At 44.7% G+C, this 13,857-nt stretch overlaps 1 protein-coding gene across 1 annotated transcript; it reads left to right on the forward strand.

Annotated features, from left to right (window-relative positions):
* Positions 1–276: 276 nt before the first annotated feature.
* On the forward strand, positions 277–11,067 carry LOC106611654 (zinc-binding protein A33). Its single transcript, XM_014212093.3, has 6 exons — positions 277–867; positions 1,539–1,634; positions 3,144–3,377; positions 3,660–3,682; positions 4,740–4,855; positions 5,084–11,067. Exons 1-6 carry the CDS (start codon positions 355–357, stop codon positions 5,647–5,649), a joined length of 1,548 nt encoding a protein of 515 aa, XP_014067568.1. The 5' UTR covers positions 277–354; the 3' UTR covers positions 5,650–11,067.
* Positions 11,068–13,857: the final 2,790 nt, after the last annotated feature.

Below are 13,857 nucleotides of genomic sequence, written 5' to 3' on the forward strand. Positions count from 1 at the left end.
CATCCCTTCATGGCTCCAGGGGGGTGTACCTAATAAACTGAGAATATATGTATTTACATTCCGGACTCTGACGTTGCTCATTCTGATATATCTTCATTTATTTTGGATTATGTGTGTATTGTTATTGTATTGCTCGATATTTCTGCATTGTTGGATCTCGAAACAAGCATTTCGCTGCACACGCAAAACTGTGTACACGACCAATAAACGTTGATTTGATTTGCACTCTACTGTCTCAGACAGACCGCACCCTTGTCGCCCTCTCACATACGGAAGAGTGAACTTTTTCCTGTGCAGCAGTCAGCTACTTTCTGAGCGCAACCCCCTATCCTTTCAGTATGCAGACGGCTCGGAATGGCTACTGACGCCAGCACGCTTGAGGAGCTCCATAGCGAGCTCACCTGTCCAGTGTGCCTCGAGCTCTTCCGTGAGCCGGTGATCCTCGAGTGCGGACACCACTTCTGTCGCGTGTGCATTACGCAGTGCTGGGAGGCCAAGTGCGATGAACACCCGACCTGCCCGAAGTGCCGAAAGGCATGCGCTCCGAAGCTGCGCCCCAACTCTCTTCTGTGTAACGTCGTGGACAGCGTGAGGAGAGCTCGAGCCATGGATGGGAAACCCGGGGACCAGGAGAGCTCACAGGAGGATACTGAAGAACGGCAACAGGGGGGCATTATGCCCAGCTCCGGGTTCAGTTTCACCGATTTTTCTCCGCGCCTCGAGTCAGACCTGTGCGAGGAGCACGAGGAGAAGTTGAAGCTATTCTGTGAGGATGATCAGCTTGCGATCTGCCTGGTGTGCGGGATGTCCCGAGACCACAAGACGCACAATGTCATCCCCATCAACGAGGCGTTCGAGAACTACAAGGTAACACTATTCTGTATTTATGTATCTACCTATGTAGGTGTTTGGAATACATATAAATTAGCCGGGTTCCTACATCAATGTCACAGGGACCTGACGTATTGGAATGGATAAATTGTGGCAGAACCTGTCCACAAATCTCAAACTGAGCAAAGTTCACAAAGTTACTATTCAGTAAGATATTTTAATAAGTCTTGTAAGATAAATGTGGACCCAAGATAATTGAGTATTTAATGCTAGAGTGCAAGACATATGCAGACACTCAAGTCAGTGTTGATGTAGCCTATACTTGGAGCTCGAGAGGAATTCCTCGTGCTGGTGTCAGGCCTTCGTTCCCAGACATATTTAACCTTTTATATTTGTTTTGGATATTTGGTGACATACCTGTCACCACACTGTTTTCACAAATCTTACCCATCTACATTGTAACTTTCGGGGGTTCATTTGGGTAACTTGTTAAAATGAAGCCAGTTGGTTGGAAAGGCCCTCTGGTCATATGACTCACATTAAGCTTGTTGTCAGACTACAAAGGATCCAAAACAGTACATCTTAAATTGACAAGGGTGTTAGGCCTAATTCAATGAATCTCTGTATAACGGAAAAAACTTTATCAGTTCAACTCACATAACTTCAAGCTGTGTGTGTGAGCTGTTTTTCTTCTTCCTCTTCTGCAGGACAAGCTGTCCATAGCCCTGGAGAGAGTAATGATCCAGACTGAACAGGCTTCTCTCTATCAGGTCCAGACCAACAACAAGATCATGCTCATCAAGGTATACTGACAGACTGTGTGTGTGTGTGTGTGTGTGTGTGTGTGTGCGGGTGTGTGTGTGTGCGGGTGTGCGTGCGGGTGTGTGTGTGTGTGTGTGTGTGCGGGTGTGTGTGTGTGTGTGTGTGTGTGTGTGTGTGTGTGTGTGTGTGTGTGTGTGTGTGTGTGTGTGTGTGTGTGTGTGTGTGTGTGCGGGTGTGCGTGCATGCTGTCAGCGAGAGGCTTCTCGTTTACAGTGCCCATCATCCCTGAAACATTTCTAGTGGCCAGTCAGCAGTCCAGTGCGTTGTCTCACCCAGGCACATTCAAATGAGTTTAATTACACAGGGTTTGTCAGTGTGATTACGTTGTTACAGGTGTAACATCATTATTGGACTGTTGTGAGTGTTTTTAATGCACAATGACACTGAGATTATGACTCTGATTTCGGGATTACCCATTCTTTCTCTCAGGCACAGTGCAGACACACACACACACACACACACACACACACACACACACACACACACACACACACACACACACACACACACACACACACACACACACACACACACACACACACACACACACACACACACACACACACATTATCACACCCCTAATGTAAACACACACAGAATTACATAAAATACATGCCTTAGTTAGTACTGATAAGATCAATGATAAAAAGTAGGATTGTCCCAGGCCTCTCCCTCTCTGTTCTGACACAGGCTTCACCTCACAAGGCTTTGTGAGGTGAATATGAAATGTTCGGGCTCTACAGTGTGTGCGTGTGAGGTAGATACCGAATGTGTACGATGTCGGTGGAGGCCTGCGTTTAAGATGAGCACAGCACAGACATCGGGACCCCATTAAGGAGGCATGCCCTGTGTGTCTGTGTCTGTCACACGCTGAAACACTTTCTCTCCTCCAATCACTTGTTCTTTCACTTCCCTCTGTCTCTCTGGGGAACAGGAAGTGGGTATGAGCAAGGATGTGTGTCAACGATCTAGCAACCACGTGACCGATGTGGCAAATGTTTGTGTGTGTTACTGTGTGTCTGCATGTTGCTGTGTGTGTGTGTGTGTGTGTGTGTCTTCTATTCAGCGGAGATGGTTAGGTGTTCATGTGACTAGTGACCGTTTCTGAGAACTGAGATTTGAATCATGAGATTTGAATCATGAGATTTGAATCAATGTGTTTATCTCCTGCCTCCATTATCACTGAATGTGCTGTTGCCGTGTGTCTGTTGCCGTGTGTCTGTCTCATTGTGTCTCGTGATGTCTTTGTTTTTTGCATTGTTTTATATCACTGCTGTCGCCAATTCTTGACAGCCTGTCATTGTAAATAAGAATTTCTTCTTAATTGACTTATTTGTATCCTTTAAAGTTGAAATAAAATAAAAACAAGCTTGTGTTAGCTCCCAGAGCTAACCCCTTGACTAAAGCTCAGTGGGCTAACACAGTCTCTAAAGATGGATTCCAACCCAGTCTGTTACGTTTCTATTTTTCTCTGTCCTTCCCTACGTTAGGAGCATGCTGGGGACATAGAGGAGCAGGTGAGTGCAGAGTTTGGACGCCTGAGGGAGTTCCTTCTCCAGGAGGAGGAGAGAGTGAAGGAGAGACTGCAGCGGGAGAAGGAAAAGAGGCTCAACCAATTGGAGGAGGTCGTCAAACACACAACAGAGCAAATTGGCCAGTTAGAGCAAACTGCCGACCAGCTCCGCGTCAAACTCCGAGAGAATGAGAACCCAGCACAACTCCGGGTGAGATGAGAGAGGAGAGGAGGGAGGGAGGGGAAAGAAAAGGAGTGGAGAGAGGGGGAAAGAGAAAAGGACTGTAATGGATAGAGGAAAAAAAGGGAGAAAATATAGATTGTAGAGGAGGAAGGGAGAGGGTTTAAGGGTGGGGGGGTAAAGAAATAGAGGGAGAGTGAAAACGAAAACAGAAAGGGTTGAAGAAAAATTCATAATAAAGTAGAGGGTTTTTGAGGAGATAAGTGTGTGGATTTCTCAGCAGGGCCTCATCGTTGTTATTCTTTCTTTCAGGGAATCAAGGATTTTATCGGAGGGTAAGTAAAAGAATCCATGGTTCTTATCTGATGCTACAGTTCATAGAGCTGTGCAATATCCACATGACTTCACATGATTAAAAAAACAAACAATAACCCAATGTCCCTCGCACTTTTTCAATATTATTTATTCATACTGTAAGGCAGTGGTCGCCAACCGGACGATCTTCAAGGCATTCCTAGTCGATCACCAAACATTTTTATGGAAAAGCCAATGATAAAGGCTTGCGATCCTTTTTTTAAATATTTGTGTTGCGCTGTTGGCAGTAGGTGCACTTGATTCAGAAGCCCTGCACACCGGGTAGGCAAAGTGTTCCCATTCTGAACCATTTAATTTGTCTGAAAAGACAAACTTCGGCCGACCTGCCAGAACGGGAGATCTGTGGCTAAATTGAGTACGGCTACTGCGTTGGCCAATCGGATAGCGAGAACGTCCATGACCCCATCCACAGCAAAGTTTGATACTAGCCTACATAAGATTCAATAACTTTTAAAACCATGACCAGATAGAGACTGTCAAAGAATACAGCAAAGAGCTGCTGTTTAATGAGTGAGTTCATGTAAACAACAATATTCAGCACTGTCAACACTGGTTTTATTCAACACTATTACAAAACATAAAACACGCTTTTCCGTACTTCCTCTTGCGCTGCAGCTGCAACGAATGAGTAGCCAAGTGAAGACCTATTGATAGCCCTGCATTTTTATTATTATTAGCAGCTCGTCTGTCTATTTTAACATCTAGGAATATTTCACATTCTCTGTCGTTAGGAACAACATGAATTTGTGCATGATTGAGGCAGATGCGGTGCGACTCGAGTTTCACCATCAGGTGGATGACGGTGTCCCCTCTCTGGTCATTCGCACCAGTGGAAAGGAAGGAGAGAGCAGGGACCGGGAGAGGCGGACCCTCTGCTGCTCTCTCCCTCCTTCCGCTGAGACTAAGGCTGTGTTCAAAACAACCGGGCGCTCGAAAATCTCAGACTTCAGTGCGTTCAAGACAACTGGGAACTCTGAAAAGAAACTCCCTCTCTCTTCCTCCGTCTCTCTCTCTCAGAGCGGAGATTATGTTTGAGCGACCCCTGGAGGTGTCTGTGGATCTGCCGGAGGGGGAGTTCCTGGGACCACTGCAGTACCGCACCTGGAGGAGGATGAACGCTGTCCTTCAGCCAGGTACAACCACAGCAAAATTGAGTTAGACCACACCGGACCACGTATGGTCGACACTTGACTCCATTAGACCACAGCTCTCACATATCTGACAACATTCCACCACAGGATCCATCTGATTGCATTCTATCAAGCCTGACTGTCACCTGACAGTATCCAACCACACCAGTATGTTGACCGCATACAGCCTGTCCTTTCTATCGTATTTCAATTCCTCTGTCTCTTCCCCAGGTGTGACAGCGGTGACTCTAAACCCAGACACTGCCTACCCCAGGCTGTGGGTGTCCACGTGCTGCACCCAGGTCAGTGTCGGGGACATCCAGCCCAACCTGCCCAACAACCCTGAGCGCTTCACGCGCTACAACATTGTCCTGGGAAGCCAGGCCCTCACCTCAGGGCAACACTACTGGGTGGTTGAGGTGGGCACCAAGACGGCCTGGGGGCTGGGGGTGGCGGCCGCCTCGGTCAACAGGAAGGATGAGATTAGCCTGTGTCCCGACGACGGCTTCTGGACCCTGGTGTTAAGAGAGGGGCGGGGAGGGAGCGAGTACGAGGCCTGCACCAACCACGAGGAGAGCCTGTTGCACCCCCCTCGACCCCCCAGGAGGGTAGGGGTGTACCTTGACTACGGGAGGGGTGTGGTGGCGTTTTACGACGCAGGGGATATGAGTCACCTGTTCACGTTCTCCGACGCCACGTTCACAGAGCCGGTGTTCCCCTACTTCAACCCCTGGCCAATCATCAAAGGGAGAAACCGTGACCCTCTTATTATTATTAGCCCGGACCCGGAGGTTTGAGAGACCTGTTAAGAACTGTCAGAGAACACTGAGAACCAAAGACAAGAAAGTAGAACAATGTAGAGAACCTGTGAGAGAAACTGCAATGTCATCATCCTATTCACTAATGTACTAACACTTTACTATTGTTCACAGTTTTGTCATTTATGAACATTTCCTGTAAATATGTTATGTTTCCATGGAATATATGGGTGTTTTGTGTTTAAAGAGAGCACATGCCAGAGGACTCCACATGGAAAAACGAATTGAAAAGCACCTTAAACATGACATTCTTTCCCTTACAAAAGGACATGGCCAAAGAATGAAATTACAATTTCGTACTATATTTATATAAAGTGTATATATAGTAAGGTTACAGTGTTTTACAGTGTATTTTACATTTTAATAACGGGAGTATATACATCGGCAAATCAGATCACACCTCCATTCTGCTCCTCCCCACCTATATGCAGAAACTTAAGCAAGAAGCACCTGTGGTAAGGTCTGTTGGTGTGACCAATCAGAATCTATGCTTCAAGATTGTTTTGATCACGCAGACTGGAAAATGTTCCCGGTCGCCTTTGAGAATAGTATCGACGTATACACTTCGGTGACTGGGTTCATCAGGAAGTGCATTAAGGATGTTGTTCCCACTGTGACGATTAGAACTTATCCAAACCAAAACCGCGGATAGATGGCAGCATTCGCGCAAAACTGAAGGCGCGAACCACTACATTTAACCACGACAAGGTGACTGGGTACATGGACGTGTATAAAGAGACCAGCTATGGTCGCAATTCAACAGCTCAAAGATGAGATGATAATCACAAATTATAAAGGGAAAGCCAGCCACGTCACGGACACCGACACCTCGCTTTCGGACAAGCTAAACACCTTCGCCCGCTTCCAGGAAAACAACATCGAGCCACTGACGCAGGCCCTTGACGCTCACGGGGACTGTGTGCTCTCGTTCTCCGTGGCCGATGTGTGTAAGACATTTAAGCGTTGCCGGCCCAGGTTGCCGGCCCAGACGGCATCCCAAGCCGTGTTCTCATAGCATGTGCAGACAAACTGGCTGGAGTGTTTACAGACATTACATCTCTCCATATTCCAGTCTGTTGTCCCCACTCTCTTCAAGATGTCCACCCTTGTTCCTGTACCCAAGAAAGCGAAGGTAACTGAACGAATTAAATGACTTGTCGCCCCATAGCACTCACTTCTGTCATTGTGAAATGCTTTGAGAGGCTAGGTAAGGATCATATCACCTTACCCGGCACCCTAGATCCACTACAATTCGCCTACCGCCCCAACAGATCGACGGACGACGCAATTGCCATTACACTGCATACAGCCCTGGACAAGAGAAATACCCATGTAAGAAGGCTGTTCATCGACTACAGCTCAGCCTTCAACACCATAATGCCCTCCAAGCTCATCACTAAGCTCAGAGCCCTGGGTCCCCCCCCCCCCCCCCCGTGCAACTGGATCCTAGACTTCCTACAGCACCAGGTGTCACAGGAAGGCCAAGAAGATCATCAAGAACCTCAGCCACCTGAGCCACGGCCTGTTCACCCCGCTACCGTCTAGAAGGTGGAGACTGTACAGGCGGATTAAAGCTGGGACCGAGAGACTGATAAACAGCTTTTATCTCCAGGCCATCAGACTGTTAAACAGTCACCATTAGCCTTAGTCACTGTTCTTGCCAGGTACCACCCAGTACTCCACCCTGCACCTTAGAGACTGCTGCCCTATGTACATAGAGTCATTCAACACTGGTCACTTTAATAATGTTTGCATACTGTTTTACCCACTTCATATGTATATACTGTATTCTAGTCAAGGCTCATCCTATATAACTACTGCTGTCCACACCTTTTCTATTCATATACTGTCCATACTGTCTATACACACCATTATATACAGTATAATGGTGTGTATAGACACACCAGGCCCACCCATAGCTGCTCCCCTGCCCAGTCATGTGAAATCCATAGATTAGGGCCTAATGAATTTATTAAGTGATTTCCTTATATGAATTGTAACTCAGCAAAAATGTTGAAATTGTTGCATGTTGCGTTTTATATTTTTGTTCAGCATACATATAAAGTGGGTTAAACAGTTTGTAAACATTATTAAAGTGACCAGTGCTCAATGACTATGTACATAGGGCAGCAGTCTCTAAGGTGCAGGGTAGAGTACCGGGTGGTAGCCAGCTAGTAACAGTGTCTTAGGTTCATGGCAGGGCCCTGGGCCGGATGCTGGCTAGTGATGACTGACAACGTCTAGGAGCGAGTAACAGGGTGACTGTGTCTGTCGGCGTCATCTTGTGTCATCGATAATAAAAATGTGTTGCATTACCTCCACAGTGTAGTCGTTCTACAGATCGATCGCACAAATTGTTGTTCGGGAACATGCAGATATTGAACTGTCTGGCTGCCGTTGGAACTTGACTCTGGTGCATTAAGACTGTTGTTCTCTTTCAGTCCACTGGAGGGCGTTCAAACAGTGTCCACCCTATACTTCATTCTCACGCTGGTGACCACAAAGGAGAATGAGCTTTAAAAGATTAAGAGCTGCACTTAAGAAATCATTGATTCAAATCCATAATCCCTGATCAATTATTTTGGGTAGAACTAACAGGTCAGAAAGGGGTTCAGATTAGTGCAGAGGGTCAAGGTGGGGCTGAGTTACTGAGAGAGAACCACCTGATCATGTGTGTCTCTGTGTGTACGGTGTGTGTGAGCAGGAACAGGTGAGTGTGGTGTGTATTAGCGGGAAGTGTGTGTTGTGTGTTAGGATTATAACCCAGACATTGTTTCAGCCTTCTATCTCTGACACTTTAAGCTTGATACGCGAGGAGCTACCAGCCTATACCACAGTACGATATGAAAAAATAAGAAATCTGTTAAATACTTTCAATATTTGGTGCTGGACATGTATACGCTTGTGTATTACATCATTTATACATGTGGTATTACAAGTCTATTACAACATAACACAGGCTATATACCCCTGTCTGTGTTTTCAAACATTGCTGCACGAGGGCGATGTGCGCAAGTTGGTATCAGAACAAGTGGAAGTTCTTATGGATTATAATAGAATTTTAAGGCTTATTTGAATGTCATGCTTAATGTTTGTGTCATCATTGTAAATCAACTGCATAATACTTAAAAACACTTCAAATCCAACCAGCCAAATGGCTCTTGGCTAGCTTTTGCTACAGCCTATATCAATTAGAGTTAGCATTCTAGCTAACAACTGTTGCATCCAAAAAAGTTATTTTGCAAAGATCACAACGGAATATAATCTTAGCGACCGTTCAAGCGAGAATCAAAACATCATTGTAAGCGTATGAGAACCCTAAAAAGTTATTTTATTTAGAAGTAATAAAAACATAAATCTAGACTATGTTGAATGGGCGCAGATGGCGATGACTTTCTCTCTGCCGCCAAGAGTCGTGCACATAAACTCAGCAAAAAAATAAACGTCCTCTCACTGTCAACTGTGTTGATTTTCAGCAAACTTAACATGTGTAAATATTTGTATGAACATAATATTCAACAACTGAGACATAAACTGAACAAGTTCCACAGACATGTGACTAACAGAAACGGAATAATGTGTCCCTGAACAAAGGGGGGGTCAAAATCAAAAGTAACAGTCAGTATCTGGTGTGGCCACCAGCTGCAGTGCATCTCCTCCTCATGGACTGCACCAGATTTGCCAGTTCTTGCTGTGTGATGTTACCCCACTCTTCCACCAAGACACCTGCAAGTTCCCGGACATTTCTGGGGGGAATGGCCATAGCCCTCACCCTCCGATCCAACAGGTCTCAGACGTGCTCAATGGGATTGAGATCCGGGCTCTTCGTTGGCCATGGCAGAACACTGACATTCCTGTCTTGCAGGAAATCATGCACAGAACAAGCAGTATGGCTGGTGGGATTGTCATGCTGGAGGGTCATGTCAGGATGAACCTGCAGGAAGGGTACCACATGAGGGAGGAGGATGTCTTCACTGTAACGCACAGCATTGAGATTGCCTGCAATGACAACAAGCTCAGTCCAATGATGCTGTGACACACCGCCATAGGCCATGACGGACCCTCCACCTCCAAATCGATCCTGCTCCAGAGTATAGGCCTCGGTGTAACACTCATTCTTTGACGATAAACGCGAATCCGACCATCACCCCTGTTGAGACAAAACCGCGACTTGTCAGTGAAGAGCAGTTTTTGCCAGTCCTGTCTGGTCCAGAGACGGTGGGTTTGTGCCCATAGGCGACGTTATTGCCGGTGATGTCTGGTGAGGACCTGCCTTACAACAGGCCTACAAACCCTCAGTCCAGCCTCTCTCAGCCTATTGCGGACAGTCTGAGCACTGATGGAGGGATTGTGCGTTCCTGGTGTAACTCGGGCAGTTGTTGTTGCCATCCTGTACCTGTCCCGTAGCTGTGATGTTCGGATGTACCGATCCTGTGCAGGTGTTGTTACACGTGATCTGCCACTGCGAGGATGATCAGCTGTCCGTCCTGTCTCCCTGTAGCGCAGTCTTAGGCATCTCACAGTATGGACATTGCAATTTATTGCCCTGGCCACATCTGCAGTCCTCATGCCTCCTTTCAGCATGCCTAAGGCATGTTCATGCAGATGAGCAAGGACCCTGGGCATCTTTCTTTTGCTGTTTTTCAGAGTCAGTTGAAAGGCCTCTAAGTTTTCATAACTGTGACCTTAATTGCCTAATGTCTGTAAGCTGTTAGTGTCTTAACGACCGTTCCACAGGTGCATGTTCATTAATTTTTTATGGTTCATTGAACAAGCATGGGAAACAGTGTTTTAACCCTTTACAACGAAGATCTGTGAAGTTACTTAGATTTTTATGAATTATCTTTGAAAGACAGGGTCCTGAAAAAGGGCCATTTCCTTTTTTGTTGAGTTTATGTGCGTGACGTCAGTGTGTTATGTACTGGAAAAGGGACTATTGTATCCTCAGAAGGGGCACTAAACTATTATAAATTCATATTCAGACTAGAAATAAGTTGACTTAACATGGACTTAAGTTAAAAAAAAAAACTTAAGTCCATGACTTAAGTCCATTAAGTCTACTTATCTGAGGTCTGAATCGGGCCCATCGTGAGTTCATTGTCTATCCCTTCTTTAATTAACAAACACATGAATTATGAAGGTTCATCTAGTTCCTCTGTCTGTAGTATCTGTAATGAGATATCACTCCGAGGCTAATCTACATGCAGTAACACGAGCCTTCCGTTTTGCATGACTGTTTATCCATCCATCCCTCACCTCCCTCTCTCCTTTCTTCCCTCCATCTCTCATTCTCTGTAAAATCTTGTCATAGGCTTACAGGTAGATCTCTGGGATCAATGAGAGGACTTTGTTTTATGATTGGAAGAATAAACAACCTTGGGTATCATTTCAGAGACATTTCCAGTGTTTAATAAATGTCATTCAGAGCCTCACACCACTAAACCTGGATCCCATAACCATCAGAGAGGCCCAAATCAGGCCCAAATCACCTCACCTCTGGACATTCCAGTGTTTTTCTTGCTATACTTTATTCACTTTGCCACCATGGCATTTTTTTGCCTTTACCTCCCTTATCTCACATCAATTGCTCACATTGTATATAGTCTTATTTTTTTATTATTATTATTATTATTTTTTTTTTTTTTTTTTTTTTTATTCTACTGCATCATTGATTGTATGTTGTTTTACTCCATGTGTAACTCTGTGTTTTTGTATGTTGTCGAACTGCTTTGCTTTATCTTGGCCAGGTCGCAATTGTAAATGAGAACTTGTTCTCAACTTGCCTACCTGGTTAAATAAAGGTGAAATAAATAAAAATAAAAATACTCCTGAACTTGGTCCTGCTACTTGGTCCCCCCCCCCCCCCACCACCACCTTGAACTACCTGTCTAATTCTCATAATTATTTTCTCAGGGCCCCTGACACCTTAAACTACTTCCCTCTATTTTAAACCCCCAGTGTCTCTCTGGATGTTTTTACCATAATTGATCTCTTTTCTCCCCCAGTCTGAGTTTGTGCTCCCCCCATCAATAATGAATGACTGCATGAGGGAGAAAGATAGCCTTAAAGTGATTAATGGAAACCTCATTAGGAACTGGAGAAATGTTTGGCAACATACGCTTCAGCCTTCGGCTTGCATACTATCAACTTCTCTTACAGCCGGAAAGGGGTTAATAATGGCTAAGAAAGGAGGGGTGAATGGAGGGGTCAGAGGTCAAGAAAGCAGTGGGGCCAATAAAATAGAATACTTTACAATCTGTTAGGAAATGTTCCATATGTGATTAAGCATACAGACATGGCAGACAGGACTAACATAAAGACATTACATGACAAATAACAAGGCACAGAATTCAGCCCAAAGTAGAGTTGAAGTCAGAAGTTTACATACACCTTAGCCAAATACATTTAAACTCCGTTTTTCACAATTCCTGACATTTAATCCGAGTAAAAATTCAGATCACCACACAAAGTTAGGATCACCACTTTATTTTAAGAATGTGAAATGTCATAGTAGAGAATGATTTATTTCAGCTTTTATTCTTTCATCACATTCCCAGTAGGTCAGAAGTTTACATACACTCAATTAGTATTTGGTAGCATTGCCTTTAAATTGTTTAACTTGGGTCAAATGTTTCCGGTAGCCATCCACAAGCTTCCCACAATAAGTTAGGTGAATTTTGGCCCATTCCTCCTGACAGAGCTGGTGTAACTGAGTCAGGTTTGTAGGCCTCCTTGCTCGCACACGCTTTTTCAGTTCTGCCCTCAAATCTTCAATAGGATTGTGGTCAGAGCTTTGTGATGGCTACTCCAATACCTTGACTTTGTTGCCCTTAAGCCATTTTGCCACAACTTTGGAAGTATGCTTGGGGTCATTGTCCATTTGGAAGACCCATTTGTGACCAAGCTTTAACTTCCTGACTGATGTCTTGAGATGTTGCTTCAATATATCCACATAATTTTCCATCCTCATGATGTCATCTATATTGTGAAGTGCACCAGTCCCTCCTCCAGCAAAGCACCCACCACAACATGATGCTGCCACCCCCATGCTTCACGGTTGGGATGGTGTTCTTCGGGTTGCAAGCCTTCCATTTTTTCCTCCAAACATAACGATGGTCATAATAGCCAAATAGTTCTATTTTTGTTTTATCAGACCAGAGAACATTTCTCCAAAAAGTACGATCTTTGTCCCCATGTGCAGTTGCAAACCATAGTCTGGCATTTTATGGCGGTTTTGGAGCAGTGGCTTCTTCCTTGCTGAGAGGCCTTTCAGGTTATGTCGATATAGGACTCGTTTTACTGTAGATATAGATACTTTTGTACCTGTTTCCTCCAGCATCTTCACAAGGTCCTTTGCTTTTGTTCTGGGATTGATTTGCACTTTTCGCACAAAAATACGTTAATCTCCTGAGTGGTATGACGGCTGCGTGGTCCCATGGTGTTTATACTTGCGTACTATTGCTTGTACAGATGAACATGGTACCTTCAGGCGTTTGGAAATTGCTCCCAAGGATGAACCAGACTTGTGGAGGTCTACAATTCTTCTTCTGAGGTCTTGGCTGATTTATTTTGATTTTCCCATGATGTCAAGCAAAGAGGCACTGAGTTTGAAGGTAGGTGTCACGTCCTGACCATAGTAAGTTGTTATTTTCTATGGTAGAGTAGGTCAGGACGTGACAGGGGGTGTTTGTTCTATGTTTTCTATTTCTATGTTTAGGTTCTAGTTTTTCTATTTCTATGTTGGAATTGTTTGGGTTGATCTCTAATTAGAGGCAGCTGATCCTCGTTGCCTCTGATTAGAGATTATATTTAAGTAGGGGTTTTTCTCTTCCTGTTTGTGGGTGATTATCTTTTGAGTAGTGTGTTTTCCTCTCTGCGTCACGGTTTATTGTTTTTGTATTTTCAAGTATTTGGTGTTTTGCAATGTTTCACAATAAATATAAATATGTGGAACCACAACCATGCTGCGCGTTGGTCCGATCATTTGAACAGCTGCGACAGTAGGCCTTGAAATACATCCACAGGTACACCTCCAATTGACTCTAATGATGTCAATTAGCCTATCATAAGCTTCTATAGCCATGACATAATTTTCTGGAATTTTCCAAGATGTTTAAAGGCACAGTCAACTTAGTGTATGTAAACTTCTGACCCACTGGAATTGTGATACAGTGAATTATAAGTGAA

The sequence above is a fragment of the Salmo salar genome, chromosome 09 (genome assembly GCF_965601325.2).
Source record: "Salmo salar chromosome 09, fSalSal1, whole genome shotgun sequence".
Taxonomy (NCBI): domain Eukaryota; kingdom Metazoa; phylum Chordata; class Actinopteri; order Salmoniformes; family Salmonidae; genus Salmo; species Salmo salar.

Excerpts from the sequence above, each read along its gene's own strand:
- LOC106611654 (XM_014212093.3), top strand. The coding sequence starts at position 355 with ATGGCTACTGACGCCAGCACGCTTGAGGAGCTCCATAGCGAGCTCACC. Across the intron at positions 868-1,538 it reads AGGCGTTCGAGAACTACAAG|GACAAGCTGTCCATAGCCCT; the intron begins GTAACACTATTC and ends CCTCTTCTGCAG. Across the intron at positions 1,635-3,143 it reads ACAAGATCATGCTCATCAAG|GAGCATGCTGGGGACATAGA; the intron begins GTATACTGACAG and ends TCCCTACGTTAG.